At 44.8% G+C, this 17,673-nt stretch overlaps 3 protein-coding genes across 3 annotated transcripts; all 3 read right to left on the bottom strand.

Moving 5' to 3' along the window:
• Positions 1-101: 101 nt before the first annotated feature.
• LOC121861000 lies at positions 102-3,738 on the bottom strand. Its single transcript, XM_042358442.1, has 2 exons — positions 2,586-3,738; positions 102-1,769 (listed from the first exon to the last, which is right to left on the bottom strand). Exons 1-2 carry the CDS (start codon positions 3,660-3,662, stop codon positions 1,638-1,640), a joined length of 1,209 nt encoding a protein of 402 aa, XP_042214376.1. The 5' UTR covers positions 3,663-3,738; the 3' UTR covers positions 102-1,637.
• Positions 3,739-7,100: 3,362 nt separating this feature from the next.
• LOC121861157 lies at positions 7,101-9,945 on the bottom strand. The gene is made up of 4 exons (XM_042358724.1): positions 9,741-9,945; positions 9,256-9,533; positions 8,652-8,824; positions 7,101-8,434 (listed from the first exon to the last, which is right to left on the bottom strand). Exons 1-4 carry the CDS (start codon positions 9,778-9,780, stop codon positions 8,221-8,223), a joined length of 705 nt encoding a protein of 234 aa, XP_042214658.1. The 5' UTR covers positions 9,781-9,945; the 3' UTR covers positions 7,101-8,220.
• Positions 9,946-10,519: 574 nt separating this feature from the next.
• Positions 10,520-17,638, bottom strand: LOC121861150 (mucin-5AC-like). The gene is made up of 5 exons (XM_042358717.1): positions 17,506-17,638; positions 16,721-17,010; positions 14,846-15,985; positions 12,643-14,575; positions 10,520-10,542 (listed from the first exon to the last, which is right to left on the bottom strand). The coding sequence occupies exons 1-5, from the start codon at positions 17,636-17,638 to the stop codon at positions 10,520-10,522; spliced, it is 3,519 nt and encodes a 1,172-aa protein (XP_042214651.1).
• Positions 17,639-17,673: the final 35 nt, after the last annotated feature.

The raw sequence follows: 17,673 nt of genomic DNA, 5'->3' as shown, positions 1-17,673 counted from the left end.
AATGAAATCTCAATACCTTCACACTGAGGTCAACTCCATGACTGGTCAGCACTGTTGCTGTTGTGTGGATTTTATTATAGAATGAATATATATATACAGTATTAGAACACTGGCCTTTATTTACAGGAATGTACAACTTGAATAATTTAATACATGTGGTTTGAAAAAATAATGAAATTTGATATTCAATTACGTAAACCATTGTTGGGCTTACAGTAAGTACAGTACAATTAATAAAATGACGACTGTATTTGCTTTGGAACAAGAAAGTACAGTACATTTAATTTATTGAATACTGTACCCGGGTAATGTAAAAATACTGTAACACCTACCAGCAATAAAGTTAATGTACTTACTGTTCAAGGTAAGAAAATCGATATATAATACTGTACCAGGCTCTGTACTGTACTGTACTAGAGATAGTCACTGCCCACCTTTAGTCTTAATAATAACTCGGCCTAATCATTACATAATTTCATGGTTGTATTTTTAAAGGTTTTACACCATTAAAATTACAGTTTACGTAAACAGTGGCTTTGTCTATGGTCGCAAGACATTCATTTAAACTTATTACCCATGAAAACAAATAAATAATATACAGTATCCTAAAATCCTCTTTTCTAACCAACTCCAAGTATAATGCATGCCCGAGCTTATGAGTATGAGGTCAGGGAACCCAAACATAGGTGAAAGGGTCTCCCTGAGACCTAATGGTCAATTAGGGATAGTGCAGATACAGCACACTATCATCAATGTTTTATGGCCATTTTCATGCTTACACACGTTGGCCTTGATTACCTGATAGCAGCTCTCCAGGCTGCACCAGACACACGACTTATAGGGAATTAATGACCACAGTTTATCACGGATAAACAATTATTTGTCAATAACAGGAAGAAATAACAAACCCATAACCCAACCACCCATTGTTACTTAAAACTCGACACTATGTAGCCCAGCCAAACAATCCCAGTTCACATTATAAGAGACCAGGCACTTGGCTTAATAGCTGTTATCACAAGATGTGTAGTTGGCACATTGCGACATCGCTATGAAGACAAATAAGGAGTGAACTGTACAATGGCTGCCTGACTCATTTACCTCACAGGTTATGGGGTGGGTGTGACCTTTAGTCTTTCTTTCAGGGCAATGAATGTCACTGATAAAAATGGCTCATCTTTGGATTAGGTTCTAGCCGCCTTAGTTTATGATCCTCAAGCCTTCAGACCACAGGCTCTCTACATTACACTGATTAAAAACTTAAGGTTGAGTTTAGTTCTGCTTAGAAGATGTCATGAATAATACTGTACTATAATGTGACGGGTGACAGACCAGAGTCTATCTCCTAGCTGAGCATGGCATCAGTGCCACCATAAACCACATTATTACAGTGTAAATTTAGTTCAACCCCATACAATATTTTATGAGTACGATGCTAAAATAAAGTGTGAGATCACTCTTATTTTTGGGAAACATTGTATGCATGTATGTATGTATGTATTTTAATAAGGTTTATATGATAACCAATATTAAGCATACGAATCTGAGCGTATCACTGACAATATGATATGGAGTACAGTATTTGGTTGAAAACATAGTTCTGTGTTAATTTATGACGGTTGTACTTGTGGAGTGTTTCATCCCGCATGCCGTGTCAAGGACTCCTCACCATCATCATCCAGGGAGTTCCTGTGAGGATGGTCGACTGGACTCTTGCTGGGGTATGCAGCCATATTGTTATCCAAGTTAAGGTTGCCCTTACCTGTGTCCTGAATCAATGAAAAATACCATTAATAGAACACATCAGTTTCAGAATGTAATATTATTATACAGTACTTTACATATTTATGATTAACCTTTGATTATCTTCATTTAAAAGAATTAAATAAGAAAATACATTACTGTACTGTACTCGGTAATTGATGATAAAATAAATAAAGTGGCGAGTCAGTTTGAAGGTGCGAAAGATAAGAATTTATAACAATGTCTATGATATAACAATGTTGTCCAGGATGAAGGAATGAAACATACTAGGTTGTAACGTAATGGATGGGACGTTTTATTAAGTTATAACACCTAGGATGAAACATTATAACATATACGACTATCAGGATGAAACAACTACAGCACACTACTGTATTACTCTCGGAACTGAATCTTTCTATATTTGCGTCGGCCATCTAGAAACAATTAAATTCTATACGAAACGTCTTCATCTCCAAAGTGTGTGTGTGTGAGTGTTCACCGTATACATATGTGCATGTGGATGAGCACGTCACGCTTACTCATGACACACCTCTCCCGTCACCACAGCACCTCCTGCACCCCCAAGCTGTCCGCTATGTAACGTTTACTAAAACCAGTGTTAGTTACTGGACCGTTGCTGTCTCGCTCTACTCATTCTTTTATATTTTCCCGTGAACGTAAATTTTTACTGTTTGCCATCTTTCTGCACATCCTCCAACTTCTACTTTTACCTTTAGTATATTTACGGATCACCTGTATTCACCATTCTTTCGGCACTTAATTACGCATTGTGCCTCTCAATACTCCTTCGTTTATGAGACACCAGACGTGAGACTCACCGGAATACGGGATTTAGGGAAGTAGTGTTGTGTGTGTCGCCCATCCAGCTCCTCTAGTAAACGCAACAGGTATTTCAGGGGTCGCCAGGCCTCCGTCAGAAGATACTCCAGTACACTCCGGACCTCAGAATTATCAGCCCTGCGACGCCAGCGAGGACTCACGCCGTCAGGGGACCCCAGGGCTTCAGGGGTGTCCATGAATTTTACCGAGACTGGAGGGTCTTTGGGAACTTCAAAAGGAGACTGCTGGAACACTGACGATAGTTTCCTTATAAAGTCTGTGGCGACGCTACTACCCTGTTGCACTAGTCCTGACAGGGTCGGCACGCTGCTTATCTTCTCGAGGTTCGACACAATGTCTCTACCGGCTTTCATAGCTGACTTAACTAGGTTTTCTAAAGTAGATTTGACCGTACTCTTTCCTTGGTTCACCATCTCCTCACCAAGCCACTGTGTCAAGAAAAGCCTGCTTTGTCGAGACCCATCTTTGTTGAATATTTTGTTGACGAGTTCCTGACTGTTGTTGAGGATGTTGGACAGTATGCCGGGTGCTTGGACCACTTGGTCAACCTCCCCTGCTGAGGCGCCGTACAAGGCGGTTTTATGTCGTAGCCCAGGCAAACCAAGACCGGCCCCCTGCAGCTGGGGCATTACTAGATTGAAAAGCCACACCCCGAATGCCAAGAAGGCAAGAGCAGAAAGTGCTGCATCCAGGCCGTTGAAGGTGGTGGTGGTGCCAGCGTTGTAAACACCGTAGCCAGGGTATCCCGTGCTGGCATAGTAACCGCTATAGTCTGTAGCACCATAGTACTGGCGGCCCTCCCGCGGAGTCTTCTGCAGAGTCAATCTGTCACCCACTATCTTTTTCAACTCTTCCACCTGTTGTGACATCAAGTGACCGATATCCCTGAGAGTAAAGGTTGGTCCAGAGGTCTTAAAAGTTATATTGTTGAAGAACTGATCTATTGTCTGTAGTCTGTGTTGTGTGGTACAGTGGTCGCTGCCTCCCGGACACACCAACGCCGCAGCCCTTGATACACACCACCATCCTGCCACAATCAACACCACCGCCACCATCGTTGTGCTGAGCGACCGTCACTGTGGATATCGTCGCTACACTGCTGTGGTATACTATCCGTCGCTGCTGTAGGACTTGCCGTCACACACTGGAGACTCGCGTTAAAGCTGCGCCAGTTACAACGTGATCCAGCTGCCTCGCCCCCACCCATCCCCCCTTAACTCCCTCAGCACTCCCTCCACCACTACCAAAGTCTTGTTAGTGGGCCACGCCTCCAAGCCGCTCCCCCTCTATGGGCGGTGTCAGGTGTACAACCCCCGGGTGATACATACTGTAATTATCTAATTCACTCACCAGATATTTACCAATTCCTTACATGGCTTGTCAATGAATACATGGGAGTGTCAAGTCGGCACACACCTGGGAGATCATCACTCCCAACCGTGACGCTTGGAGAAGTACAGCAAGAGAGGCTATGTAAGCCTTCTAGGCTGATCGTAAACCCGCCGAGGCAGACAACCAGCATCGGAAAGACGTTGCTACCATTCCTCTTTCACTAGATGTAGTCCACCACACACGTAACCTCTGCAGGCGACCTTGCCGATCCAATGTCGGCCTCTCGAGCCGCCGAGAGCTCACGAATGATGAATCTCCATTAGAAATTTCACATAATTGTGACAAGGACGATCGACTCCAAGCCAAAGAGAGAATGTGTGAATTTTGTTAAGAGACAGCCACGGTATTAATCTACCGTGTGATTGTGGTACAGTACATACAAGCAGTACATACAAGTAGTTAGCGATAGTGTTTTGTTTCCCTTGAGTAAGTTCTAGGTACGCATAAATGACCAATGTCAACAGGTTTTGCACTTCACGTAAAGTACATAATCACTCAAGCAGATTAATAACTTCTAATTATGCTACCGCAGCTAAATTAGTTAAGAAAACACATGATCTTGGCTCTACTTTTCAATAAATTGTTTTAACTCGGTTTATTTAGATCAGTTAATATTATAACGTACGGTTGCCTCGGCCAGGTTATAGGACAGTCATTACAGTACCGTCTAATTAATTACAGAATGTAAGTAGCATAACCGGAGCATACACTGCTCATGTTTGGTCATAATCATCATAATACCCCCTTGAGCTGATGCATTTTTAAGATGAAAGATCAAGGTCGGTTAAACACAGCCCACTGAAATGAGTTGGCACCTCACTTAATCTAATTACCATCATTACCGGCATTATTACTACAGTTGATATTATATAATTTACAGTTAGTAATACGCATGGGTGACAGTGCTCAACGGCGTGAATCTGCTGGGTATTCTGACCCTCAGTTGCCCGCTGAAGCTTCATAACATTATTGGAAATTTCACTCTAAGGTATTATATATATTAATCTTCCTAGGAATAATAGTTGCATACTACATGACAACTTTATGAACCGGAAAGAATTATATTTATGAATTTAAACTCGTGTCCATGTCTGTGTCGTATTGAAGTCTCACACTGGTTTTGGTGAAGGTGTGAGGTGACTCATCAATGAACCCAGTCCTAATAGGCTCCCAGCTACCTCAACTTAACCCAACTTAATCATTAGACTTATGGCTCAGAATCTATCTTAATCGACCCCGAATTGCATGGTTAGTTTACGCTGGGCATATTTGATCTACACCCATACTTAAGAATGATGGTTACGTTACGTTAAACTAGGCCTGGTTAGGGTGGTGTTAAGATATATTAGCTTTTAGTTTAAGCTATAATCTATTAGTTAGTTTAAGGTAAATTATTTTGATTAGGCCAGGAAAGGTTTGGTTAAGTTGGGACAGGTTGGGTAAGTTACCGATTCAGTTAATTTTGGTAAGGTCAGGTCATTAAATTACTAAATACAATAATAAATTTAACAAATAAAGTAGTGTTTTAATTAACATAATGTACTCGTATATCTGATGGCCGAATACGGTAAAAATAACTTTAAATTTATCGAAGAAGCAGCAAGTATATGGCTTCCACGTCTTAGGCAAATTGAAGAAAAAGATACCGAAGTATGTCTGATTTTAAAAGAGAATGAATCACTGGTTATTGACAAGCTTGTATCGCTCAGTGAATCGGCCCTACTAATCAAACATAGTTCATTTATTTTTTTCTCCAAGTAAAAGATAATTATTTTACCTGGACGTCCTCTCGGTCGTCGCCCGAGGTGAACAGGAAGAAGATTCCACAGTGATCACATAATTATGTCAACTGTTAGTCCGTAAAAAGAATGGCATAACACCGTCACAGTTCTAGTTATCTTCATATCACCACCACAAGTACTGTAAATCCCATAATAACCGTCACACTCCCGTCACACCCACATATACACTCCCGCCAATAGTTCGTGCTAGACTGACTAATTCGGACAATCGGTCATCGGATTTCGTAGTACAGCATCCATAAGTTTACTTCCCCATTGCCCTGTACAGATTTGAGAGTTACAGGACCAATTTCAGCTCATTTTACGTACTGTATTTTTATATACTTCAAGACTGTAAATACTTAATCTACCAAAATTGAAAGAAAAACAAATAGAATACAGTTATAGTAAAAAAAGAACAATTATGCAATGAAATTCGTCATATTTTAAAAATCCTGAAAATCGTTCTGGACAAACTTCTGAGAAGTATTTTTACATTTATCTCAAAAGTTGACAAAAGATTTAAAAGGTCAAAAACAATGGGTTAGGAATAAATTATTGTTTGTGTATTTGCAAACATTTCATCAAATAAACTGAAATACCATAATATTTCTTAAGTGCCATCCTTTCCAAGATTTGCACCGTGTTGTCTCTGAAAAAACCCGTAAATTCTTTTAGAAATGAAATGTTACTACAATGTTCATAACTCTACAATTAATTAATATATACCCCAATACAAGGATATTAAAATGCATATATCCAATAGATGGTTAGCATTTACAAATAAACGATTAATATTTTGCTTATTGTACATCTCTCCTCCTCTCACAAAAACGATATAAGATCCCTAATAGGTTTTACTAATAAATAATTATTAAATGAGAGAACATTATAAACAAAACACTAAAAAGATGAGTCCATACTGAAGACACCGTATAGGAGCCAGCTGAACAGTGAGTCATACCACACGATAGCCAATACTCGCTACATTAAGACGAGAAAAAGAAGTAGAGAACTTTGGTAATATTTTCTGCTGGTAACGTTACTTCCTCCCCATCAAAAGTAATTCCCGATATTTTCACGGCAGAAGGTAGCCCCATCAGACGCCAGGGGAAGCCATCAACGTTATGGGTGAGGTGCTGAAGCGTAGAACGAGTTGATTATGAAGCCGCCAGCTGTTGGGGGCCGAATGTGTAAGAATTCACAGGATAAATGACTTCAATGTTGTGTGTGTGTGCGTGCGTTTTGTGTTTGCATTTGTGTACAGCAAGATTAACCCCCCCCCCACAAAAAAAAATAATGGAGATTTTTTCCATAAATTAAGTTTATTACAATAGAATACAGTTCTTACACATACAATTGACATACACACATTTGTTCACATAAATATTAACCTTACAAGGTGCACGACAATAAATTGATTACCTACACAAAATGTATAAAATTCTTATTGCTACATCAGTGCAAAATGGACGTGCAAATCAATTAAAAATTAAGCATATCGTAAGCAGGTTTAGGCAAGGGAGAACATCTGGTTTAGTTTTGTAGATAAAATGTGGAATAATGCCTTGTATATACTAAGTCACTTATGTGCCATTTTCTTGTACATAATAAATATTTGTAAAATGTTTATTTTTGCGATACTCTTACATTCTCTTTATTATTTGTCAATCAACTTGTCTTTCTTTCTCTCTTTCTCTCACAGATTCATGACGCAAACACACACACACATTCTTTCTCAATACAGTATATTATTAATGCCCATTGAGATTTGTCTTATGTAACTAATAATGCCTATACAGATCCTGGTCCAACAGAGGATCCAGAGGGTCCTGTAACTGATCCGTGAATGTTTCTGGTAGAGTTGGAGTGTATGTTGACGTCATCCCGAACGTTATTTAGGAGTGTTAAATGAAGTTATATAGTTAGTTATGAGGGGAAATTTAACATAAAATCCTTTGGGAATCAACAGCGAAGCCTTACAGGTTAGTAGCAGCGACGGGATTTATTAATGTGAGAATGTGGTCAATGTTGCACGAGACTGGTGGAGATAACAGTTATCTTAATGATGGTGAATAATATGATAATAACAATGATGTAGATAACTGATTATGAAACAACAAACATGAATAACAATGATGAGGATAGTTGATGATAATGACAGTGAGGATGTTGACAATCTCTGACACTCGCAGAAAGCAATAGCGCATCGCCTCTCAAAATCTAATATATATTTCTTCAAAACTTTCCTCAACAACAAAGATCACACAGGCCCCTCCTCACAACAATTATCTGCGGTTTGTTTATGTTTTGGTCAGAGGTGAGGAGTATGTGTCCATCTCTTGACGTAAATGGTCAAGGGTAATCATTTTCCTGTGGTCTCTGCAGCGAGTTAATAATATAAGGGCTGGGGTGTTGTGGCCAGCGATCTCTTTTGTCCCTATGGCCATCTGTCTGTGGGGCCAGTAGTTTCTGTTGATAAAGGTCTCTGGTCATTCTGTAGCTTTAACAGTGTAGACGCGTAGTCAGATGCGTCGTGGCAGGTAGTGGAGGCTCGATGGCAGGAGAGGCCGTTGGCGCCCGTCCAGGAGGCCACAGAGGCGGGAAAGAGGAGGTCAGGTTGCTGGACTCCCGCCCACATTGACATTGCCGAACTGGGGACACAAATGAGGGATCATATATGTAGAGGGGCAGATCATCCAATCAAAACATTATTACACTGTGACAATTATTATATTATATAGAGTTTAATCAATAACATGTAATACCAAGCAAAATAGTTTACAAAAGTTTACCATTAAAAGTAACCCACCAGAGAAAACGTAATTAATAATTCAGTAATAAAAAAGATATCAAACAGGGGATACTTACCTCACAGCTACAATTGCAGAGCGACGGAAGCTGGAGGCCCCATCTTCATGTGGCTGTTGTTGATGCTGGAGGTTGAGGCGACACAAAAAGAGAGGAAGACAAGATGGTCGCCTCGCCAACACCTCCTTCCCCTTCATACCCATCAACACAACCTCCGCCGCCACATTAGGTATCTATGGCAGGGTGGAACAAGAGGTGGTGGTGTCAGCGGTGGTCTCAATCTTATTAATGTAATGATTTTTTCTCGAATCTTATGTTAAAAATATATTTGTGAACGTTTCCAATGGGTTAAAAAATCTATAGGAAGTATAAGTAATGATTAGGTATTAAGAAACGATGGAAAATTTAATATTACAACTAAACTACCTAAGTATGAGAGAGAGAGAGAGAGAGAGAGAGAGAGAGAGAGAGAGAGAGAGAGAGAGCAGCGGTGTAGTTACCTCGAGTTTATAGACCTCACGGAACGGTGTTGTGGCCATCACGCTTCCAATAGCTGCTTACACACACACACACACACACGCACACACACACACCTTATACATACACAATTACACACACACACCTTATACATACACAATTACACACAAACACAACATACACTTACCCTCTCAAGCGAATCCAGAAGAGAAATGATCTGGTAATTTGGGACTTCGTCTTCCATACTCCTGCCACTACTGCTGTAGGAGGAGGACGTGCTGGACCCCAATACCCTGGCGCCGACGGCTCGCTGGATCATCTGGTAGAGGAAGATACCGAAGGAGAGGTAAACCAACCCCGTCAGGATGGTCTCAAACCCGAATAAATTTGGGCTAAGGGATCGTGATGTCTCGGCTGTCAGAGAGGTGTGAGGAGGTGTGGCGTCCCATGGCTGAGTGGCAGCTCCTGAGATAACGAGACTAAAGTAAATAAATAAAGAATATATGCAAATAATCTGTTTTTTCCTTATATTATAACTCGAAATTAATTCATATTGCAGAAAATACCATCGAATATTCTCAATAAACATAAACAAACACGATAAGATTGTGTTTTAGCCTTGAGACGACAGCTAAAACAATACACAAATAAGGAAAAAATTACTATACAGACCTGAAGCGACAGTCAAGTTGTGGAGGGAGAGGAACACCATCGCCACACTGCCAGGGGTCGTCACATCCAGACGTCCAGTGCCCCTCCTCACCCTACCTCCTACCTCACCTGGCTGTGTCGACTCACTCAGCACGGTGGTGAGGGGAGTCGGGGTGAGGTTTGATAATGGGGTGAGAGGGGAAGATGGGGGGTTGGTGGGGGAGGGGGTAGAGTGAGAGGGAGGTGAGGAGGACGTGGGAGAGAGGGTAGAGTGAGAGGGAGGTGAGAGGTTGGTGGGGGAGGAGGTAGAGGAAGAGGAAGATGAGGGAGACATGGTTGAAGAGGATTTGGAGGAGAAAGAGAGGGAGGAAACAGATGGGGAGGAGGTGGCAGACGAAGGAGAGGAGGAGGAGGAGGAGGAAGAGGATGGAGAGGAAACAGACATAGGAGAGGAAGTGGAGTGGACTGATGACGTAGTAGTTGACGAGGATGAAGAAGTGGAGACAGGCGAAGGAGTGGAGGAGGAAGAGGGGATAGGAGGGGAGGAAGAAGAATTGGAAGAAGGGGAGGATGAGAGAGAGGAATCCTGAGAGGAGGAAGACGAACTCTGAGTTAAATTTGGCGAAGGCGACGAAGGGGCAGAGAGAAAGGCTGCAACAGGAGACAAAACAGTGACCACATCCGACGGAGGCGCTGTAGAGGAGAGGGAGAGAGGAACGAGGCGGTGATTACCCAGGAGACCATCGTGGGCATCGTCAGGGAAGCTCCTAGACTGGATTTGAAGCTCCTCAGGTTCTTCCTCATCCCGGAGTGCTTTCAGTGCCTATGGAGGGAAAAAAACACCATAGGAATTTAAACAGACATTAGTTTTTTTATCCATTGAATTAAAAGAAAAACAATTTATTTATTCTCATACAAACAGGAGGGGGAGGGGGAGATAGTGGTCAATATCATAGCCAGACAACACCTGTAAGCACGTTAGGTAAACAATATTAACCTGAGAACCTTTAAACATTACCTGAGCTCGTATGTCATCGAGAGTCAGCCACCCCTCCATACCTATAGTCGGGGTGGACATCGTGGTGGAAAGTGGAGGGGAGACTTGTATTGGAGGTAAGATTGAAGTCTTGTTGGAGGACGTGGGAGGTAGAGTGGAGGTGTCAGGTAAACTCTGTCTCTCGCGCCACTCAGGGTGATTACACTCTACCGTCAGGATACTGTCAGAGAAGGAGATGAGGGTTATTTATCTGATTGAGACCAGCCTGTAGGAGTAGGTAGATGAGGAAGGGAAGGGGGAATGACGAGAGGGAGGATGAGAGGGAGGGAGATATGAGGGATGAAGGGAGAGAAAGAGAAGGGTGGATACTGTACCTTCCCATACTAAGAAGTAACCTCATTGATATAATTTTTTTCTTCAAATTAAGTTTATAATTTACGTAATATTGATATATATACTGACATAAGAATGATCTGTGTCTATATTATTATTATTATTATTATTATTATTATTATTATTATTATTATTATTATTATTATTACGAGAAAGAAAGAAAAACAAAATAATATCCCTAACAACACACTATTTTTATCTCCCTTGTTCATGTTTGTCTGTCACTTCATGTTGTGGTAAGTAGTGGACAGTCCTTATTATCCTCGACCACTTTGTATTATATTCTGCTGTGTGATCAGGTCCTCTACTGTCACCTCTTGTTATGATGACTTGTTGTTGTGGTGGTGTCATGTTAGTGTTATGCTGTCATATTGTCCTGCCCAGTGTCTATCTATTGGTCATAACTCGTCATATACATACATAAGCATATAGATATACATACACATATATACAGACAAGCACATAGACACATATACAGTATCATACATTACTATAACTACTACTACTATGTTTGCTCTCAGTTAAATACACACACACACACACACACACACAGTCACCCTAACGGAGAGCCCAAACTCCCTCTATCACGCACGGGCGCCTCTCTGTTGTCGCGTCACATGAAGTCTGTCTCGAGTCGTAGATCGTCTTCAACACCAGCAGCAGTGAATCTCTTTATTATACAATTTCGTGGAACTGTACAATGGCGGGTCACGTGAAGCTGCTTAGAGATCGTGTGTGTGAGTTTATGAGGAGTTTGGGTCTGATTTATGAGTTGTGAGTGAGGTTTGATGTCTCTCTCTCTCTCTCTCTCTCTACCTGTCAATAACGGAGCTGTAGAGGCGCACACCGAACTGATCCATCACCAACTCTCTCCCCAGCAGGTGTTCCAGACGAGCCAGGAGGGCGGCGCCGCAATTTTTTCCTCGCTGTAAATTCAACGTTGGCGGAGGGCGTGACGGCTGTGTGGGGAGAGGTGGAGGAGGTGGAGGAGGAGGGCGCTGGGAAGGTGGAGGAGCAGGGCGCTGGGGAGGTGGAGGAGCAGGGCGCTGGGGAGGTGGAGGAGGAGGGCGCTGGAGGAGGAGGGCGCTGGGGAGGTGGAGGAGCAGGGCGCTGGGGAGGTGGAGGAGGACGCTGGAGGAGGGGAGGAGGGCGCTGAGGAGGACGCTGGGGAGGTGGAGGAGGGCGTTGAGGAGGTGGAAGAGGGCGCTGGGGAGGTGGAGGAGGGCGCTGAGGAGGTGGAGGAGGACGCTGGGGAGGTGGAGGAGGGCGCGGGTGTGTAGGTAACGGGGGAAGTAGAGAAGGGGGAAGCGGGGACATAAGAAGGGTTAGAGGAGGTGGGCGTTGGGGAGGAGGGGCCGTTGGGGAGGAGGAGGAAGACGTTGGGGGGGAGGAGGAGGGAGGAGGAAGACGTTGGGGAGGAGGAGGAGGACGTTGGGAAGGAGGAGGAAGACGTTGGGGAGGAGGAGGAGGACGTTGGGGGAGGAGGGGAGGGACTTGGGAGGGGAGGAGGTGGACGAGAGCGAGGAGGGAGACGTGGGAGAGGAGGACGACGAGGAGGAGAAGGGGGACGTTGTGGGGCAGGGGGTGGTGGAGGACGAAGAGAGGAAGTCTTCAGCCCTAAATGAGGCTGCCTGGAGGCTTCTCTCTGGGTGACATCCGCTTCTGACGACGCTGCAGAAGGAGGAGCAGCCAATCCCTGACGGGAAACTATACTTGACGACGACAAATCATCTCTTGACTCCCACTTCTCGTGAAAGTCGTGATGCACCGTAGTCTCCAATGACCCGTGAGGCTTGAAGGAGTTAAAATCAGCCGAGGGCATCACTGGGATGTGTATTCTGGCGCCTTCTTTCTTTATGATGATGGTCGGGCGGTGCATCAAGGGGCGCTGGTGGTCTGGAGTGTTGGGACGGTGGCTGAGGGAGGACAGTCCTGGATACCTACTGCTTGACGGGTCCTCATCTGTCAGGTCCAGCGGTAAACTAGAGGCAGTGTGTTTGTTGTCTCTTTTAAACGTGAGGAGTTTTAAGTCCCCGTTTTCTGTCATGGAAGTCCTCTGACTTATATTTTCCTCCAGTGAGTCCTTGTCGAATACTGTAGGTAAATGAGGGAACATCCCGGCGAAGCTGGTGGACAAAGACTGAGGAACAGAAATTTGACTCGGGGTGTTATCTTTGTCCCCTGCAGATACACCTTCGTCATCGCCCTTCTGTTCCCGCGGCAACTCGTCTTGACCGCTGCCTCGCAAGTTACCGATCAACCGGAACAAATTCTCCAGTGACTCCACCGACGAAGGAGTCCGCGTCGTGAGGGCCAATTCTCCCGGGACTTCCATTATCTCTTCCTTGTTGCTGCTGCCCAACACGCCACTACCTCCATCACCAAACCTTTTCCCGTAGATTATCGGAACAACATTATCGTTTATCACAGGCGTCAGAGAAGTCGTGAATATAGACGGTGAGGTTGATGCTGCTGTCGTGAGGTTATGAATCGTATATAAGGGAGGCCTGGTGGATGGTCTGGGTGTGAGTGAGGTCTGTTTTCCCTGTGTGATGCTTGTCGTGTCTTCATGGGTTGACGCATACTCCCAGAGACTGTTGAAGAGGTTACTCCTGGTGGCGGTGAGGGGAGTGGTTGGAGTGGTGGTAGAGGTGGTGGTGGTAAGGGTGGTAGTAGTGGGGGTGGTTGTCTGTCTGGTAGGTGAAGTGGTGGAGGGACTAGAGGCCGTGGGTGTGGTTGCTGATGAAGTAGTGGTAGTAGTGGTAGTGGATGTAGTGGTGGTTGTGGGAGTGGTCGTTGTGGTGGAGGGCGCAGTAGTAGTTGTTGGGGGTGGTGTGGTGGTGGTTGTGGTGGTTGTGGTCGGTGTAGTGGTTGTGGTCGGTGTAGTGGTTGTGGTCGGTGTAGTGGTTGTGGTCGGTGTAGTGGTTGTGGTCGGTGTAGTGGTTGTGGTCGGTGTAGTGGTTGTGGTCGGTGTAGTGGTTGTGGTCGGTGTAGTGGTTGTGGTCGGTGTAGTGGTTGTGGTCGGTGTAGTGGTTGTGGTCGGTGTAGTGGTTGTGGTCGGTGTAGTGGTTGTGGTCGGTGTAGTGGTTGTGGTTGGTGTAGTGGTGGTTGGAGTCGTAGTGGTAGTTGGTGTGGTAGTAGTGGTAGTCGGAATAGTAGTAGTAGTAGTTGGTTTGGTAGTAGTAGTAGTTGGTTTAGTAGTAGTGGTGGTTGGTTTAGTAGTAGTAGTAGTAGTAGTAGTAGTCGTGGTTGTGGTCTTGCTACTAGTGGTTATAGATTGGTTGTATCTTGGTGGAGGTGTTGACGTCTTTTTGGTGAATCCCACAAAATCCCAGATTGACCCAAGTATCTGGCTAAGACCTGAAGGCTTTGGGGTAGTCGGTGTTGGTGCTGCGTATTGTGTTGTTGTGTTTCGTGGTGTTGCTGTAGATGGTGTTGTTGGTGGTGTATTTCGTGTTGTTGTAGTGGATTGTGTTGCTGGTGTTGTGTATTGTATTGTTGTAGATGGTGTTGTTGGTGTTGTATTTCGTGTTGTTGTTGTTGTTGGTGGTGTGGTGTATTGTGGTTTTGTTGTGGTTGGTATTGTGTTGCGTGTTGGTATGGTAATCTGTGTTGTTGGTACCACTGCTAATGAGGTTGGGAGTGATGGTATTTGTTGTGGCGTCGTCATGGTTGTTGCCAGATAAACAAAATTCCGAGTGGAGGTTTCAACAGGTGGTGGTGGTGGTGGTGTTACGGCAGGTGGGAGATATCGGATCCCCTCCCCTTGTTCAACAGTTTCCGATACCACACTGACGCCATCTTTGTTTATAGGAGATGGGGAAGAGCTGACTGACGAAGAAGTTGATGATTCTGCTGCAGGAGTTTTGGGTCGCTCTGTCGATGGGTAAGTTGGTGTGGTTATGGAAGAGATTCGGGTTGTTGAATCACTCGCTGGTGTAGGGTTGGTTTTACTCCAGGACTCCCAGCGTTGGTACCAAGTGTCGAGTAAGGAAGAGATATCTGATTGGTGTGTTGACTTTCTTGTTGGAGTTCGTGTGGATTCCTGACTTGATTGTGTTGTCTCATCCTGTTGGGGGGAGTCGGAGGACGTGGCCGCCTCTAGTGGTAGTGTTGGTATCCTCACCCAGACTGTGGACTCGGTCGACAGCTGTGATTGTTGGCCGCCGTTGTGAGTGCCCAGCCCCGTGGCGCTGACGACGACGGAGCTCCCGTTAGCAGAAACAAGTGTTGCTATTGGCTGAGCCTCGTTACCGAAAAAGGCATTATGTTGAAATGGCGACTCGGGGACCGTTGAAGGTTCAGGGGAAGGTGGCTCTTCTGCCGGTTGATTATGATTTGTCATCGTTGTAAGATAAGCCTCAGTCGTTCTAACAGGGACAATTGTTGTAGTTGTGGCTGAAGGAAGAACACCAGCACCATGTACTACTGGAGCTGGAATGTAGACGTCATAAATATCCTTCACGGGGACGGGAGGGATCGCCTGGTGGTCCACTTGTGTCGCTGATGGCGGACTCTCTGGGTGTGTGATGCTGAAGAGTGATTTCTCTGAGTGTGTACTTATCGGGGGCAGCGAGGCCTTTTCAGCGCGTTGTGTTGTGAGAGTAAACTGTGGCAGCCTGTGAGTACCGCTGAAGATATCTTGGGTTGAGTGACGCACCCCCTGAGGGAGTCGTGTGTGGGTCACGCCAGGCAGAGAACCATTCATCAACAGCAGCTTCAGTAGTTGGAGGTCTAACAGTAAGGAAGCTGATTCGTTCGTGAGAGAAGGTGATGGGGTGGTGATAAGGCCATTGATATCAGTGGTACTTATTGGCGGCCGAGTTGTTCCCGCTGGGGTCAAGGGTCCCTCCTTACTCGAGACGGTCGAAACATTCTTACAGGGATTAACTAAACCAGGATATATCTTTGAGTATATATCGAGGACGGTAGACAACACACCTTGCTCGTCACACTCAAGTTTGTGCGTCGGTCTGTTGTCAACTGCGGCAGGAGTAGGTGAATGATTACCTGACGAAGAGAAAGTGGTGTTCCTCCCAAATAATTCTAAACTAACTGAAGGCGTAGTGGTGGTGTCTTCCTGTGGACTTTGTTTCTCTGGGGTCCTGTATACTACTCTCGGGTAATGGGTCGTCTGAGGAACACCCTTTACGTCCAGCAGTGTTGAGAGAGGTCCCTGAGCGGTGTGGTGCTGCGTCTGCGTCGTTCTCAGTTCCCCTTGCCCTCCTACAGGTGGTGATCGATCGTTAGGGTAACCACTGATGACCAAAGAGGACCCAAGCGTGTTGGCGTCAAATCGAGTAGCGGAAGTGTTTTGACTCAGAGAACTCTTCATGAACTTTTGGATGGAGTCAATAAATTCCTCTACACTAATACTCGTGTTGACGTGTGGTGGTGGTGGTGGTGGTGGTGGTGATGGTGGTGATGATGTTGGTGATGGTGTTGCTGCTGGTGGTGAATAAACCGACGGTGGTGTATAACTAGGTGTTGTATACTCCAGATGTGTATATTCATCTTGACTATACGACATGGGTGTATGATCTCTTATCCCAGATGTGTACGCGTGTGGGTGTTCAGTGGAGGTGTGGGGAAATCTGTGGCGCGTGTTTACATATTGGAGGGCAGGTAAGGAGGAGTCAACAGCTGGGAGTTCCTCTATTGACACTGGCGACTCAAGCAGTTTATGTCCGGCGTACAACTGTCCACGATTGACGTCTATTTGTCCAGGACTTAAATCTATTTGTCCAGGAATTACATCTAATTGTCCAGGAATTACATCTGATTGTCCAGGACTTAAATCTATTTGTCCAGGTTGTTCAGGTACAGAATCTAGTTGTCCAGACAGTGTATAAAAGGGTTCTGGAGGAACATCTACTTGTTCAGGTACACTGTGTTGATGCCCTGGGATTTTAATTGAGTGTTCAGGTCCTTTGTTCCATTGTTCATCACTGATTGGTGGCTCTTCGCGTATGAATGGATGTTGTTCTGGATCTGCAGGTGATTGATGATGGACAACGCTGAACAAATGTGGTCTTGTAGTTGACATTACAGGTCTTGTAAATAATTGTTCATGTCTTGTAAAAGTTTGTTCAGGTATTGTACTTGGTTGTCCATGCCGTGTACCTGATTGGCCAGGCCGTGTACCTGATTGGCCAGGCCGTGTACTTGATTGGCCAGGCCGTGTACTTGATTGGCCAGGCCGTGTACTTGATTGGCCAGGCCGTGTGCTTGATTGGCCAGGCCGTGTACTTGATTGGCCAGGCCGTGTACTTGATTGGCCAGGCCGTGTACTTGAATGGCCAGGCCGTGTACTTGATTGGCCAGGCTTTGTACTTGATTGGCCAGGCCGTGTACTTGATTGGCCAGGCCGTGTACTTGAATGGCCAGGCCGTGTACTTGATTGTTCAGTTGATGCCTGTAATTGGTGATACTTGGATGAGTACTGGGGCATTACTTTTTGTTCATATCCTGCACTAAATTGTTCAGGCCACTTGTACGTTTCTTCTTGTCTTGTGTGTAGTTGTTCCATCGTGTCTGGTTGTTCAGATCCACTGCTCGGATGTT

The sequence above is a fragment of the Homarus americanus genome, unplaced genomic scaffold (genome assembly GCF_018991925.1).
Source record: "Homarus americanus isolate GMGI-L3 unplaced genomic scaffold, GMGI_Hamer_2.0 scaffold52806, whole genome shotgun sequence".
Taxonomy (NCBI): Eukaryota; Metazoa; Arthropoda; class Malacostraca; order Decapoda; family Nephropidae; genus Homarus; species Homarus americanus.
The sequence above is the reverse complement of the archived record's forward strand: the minus strand, read 5'-3'. Positions and strand labels throughout refer to the sequence as shown.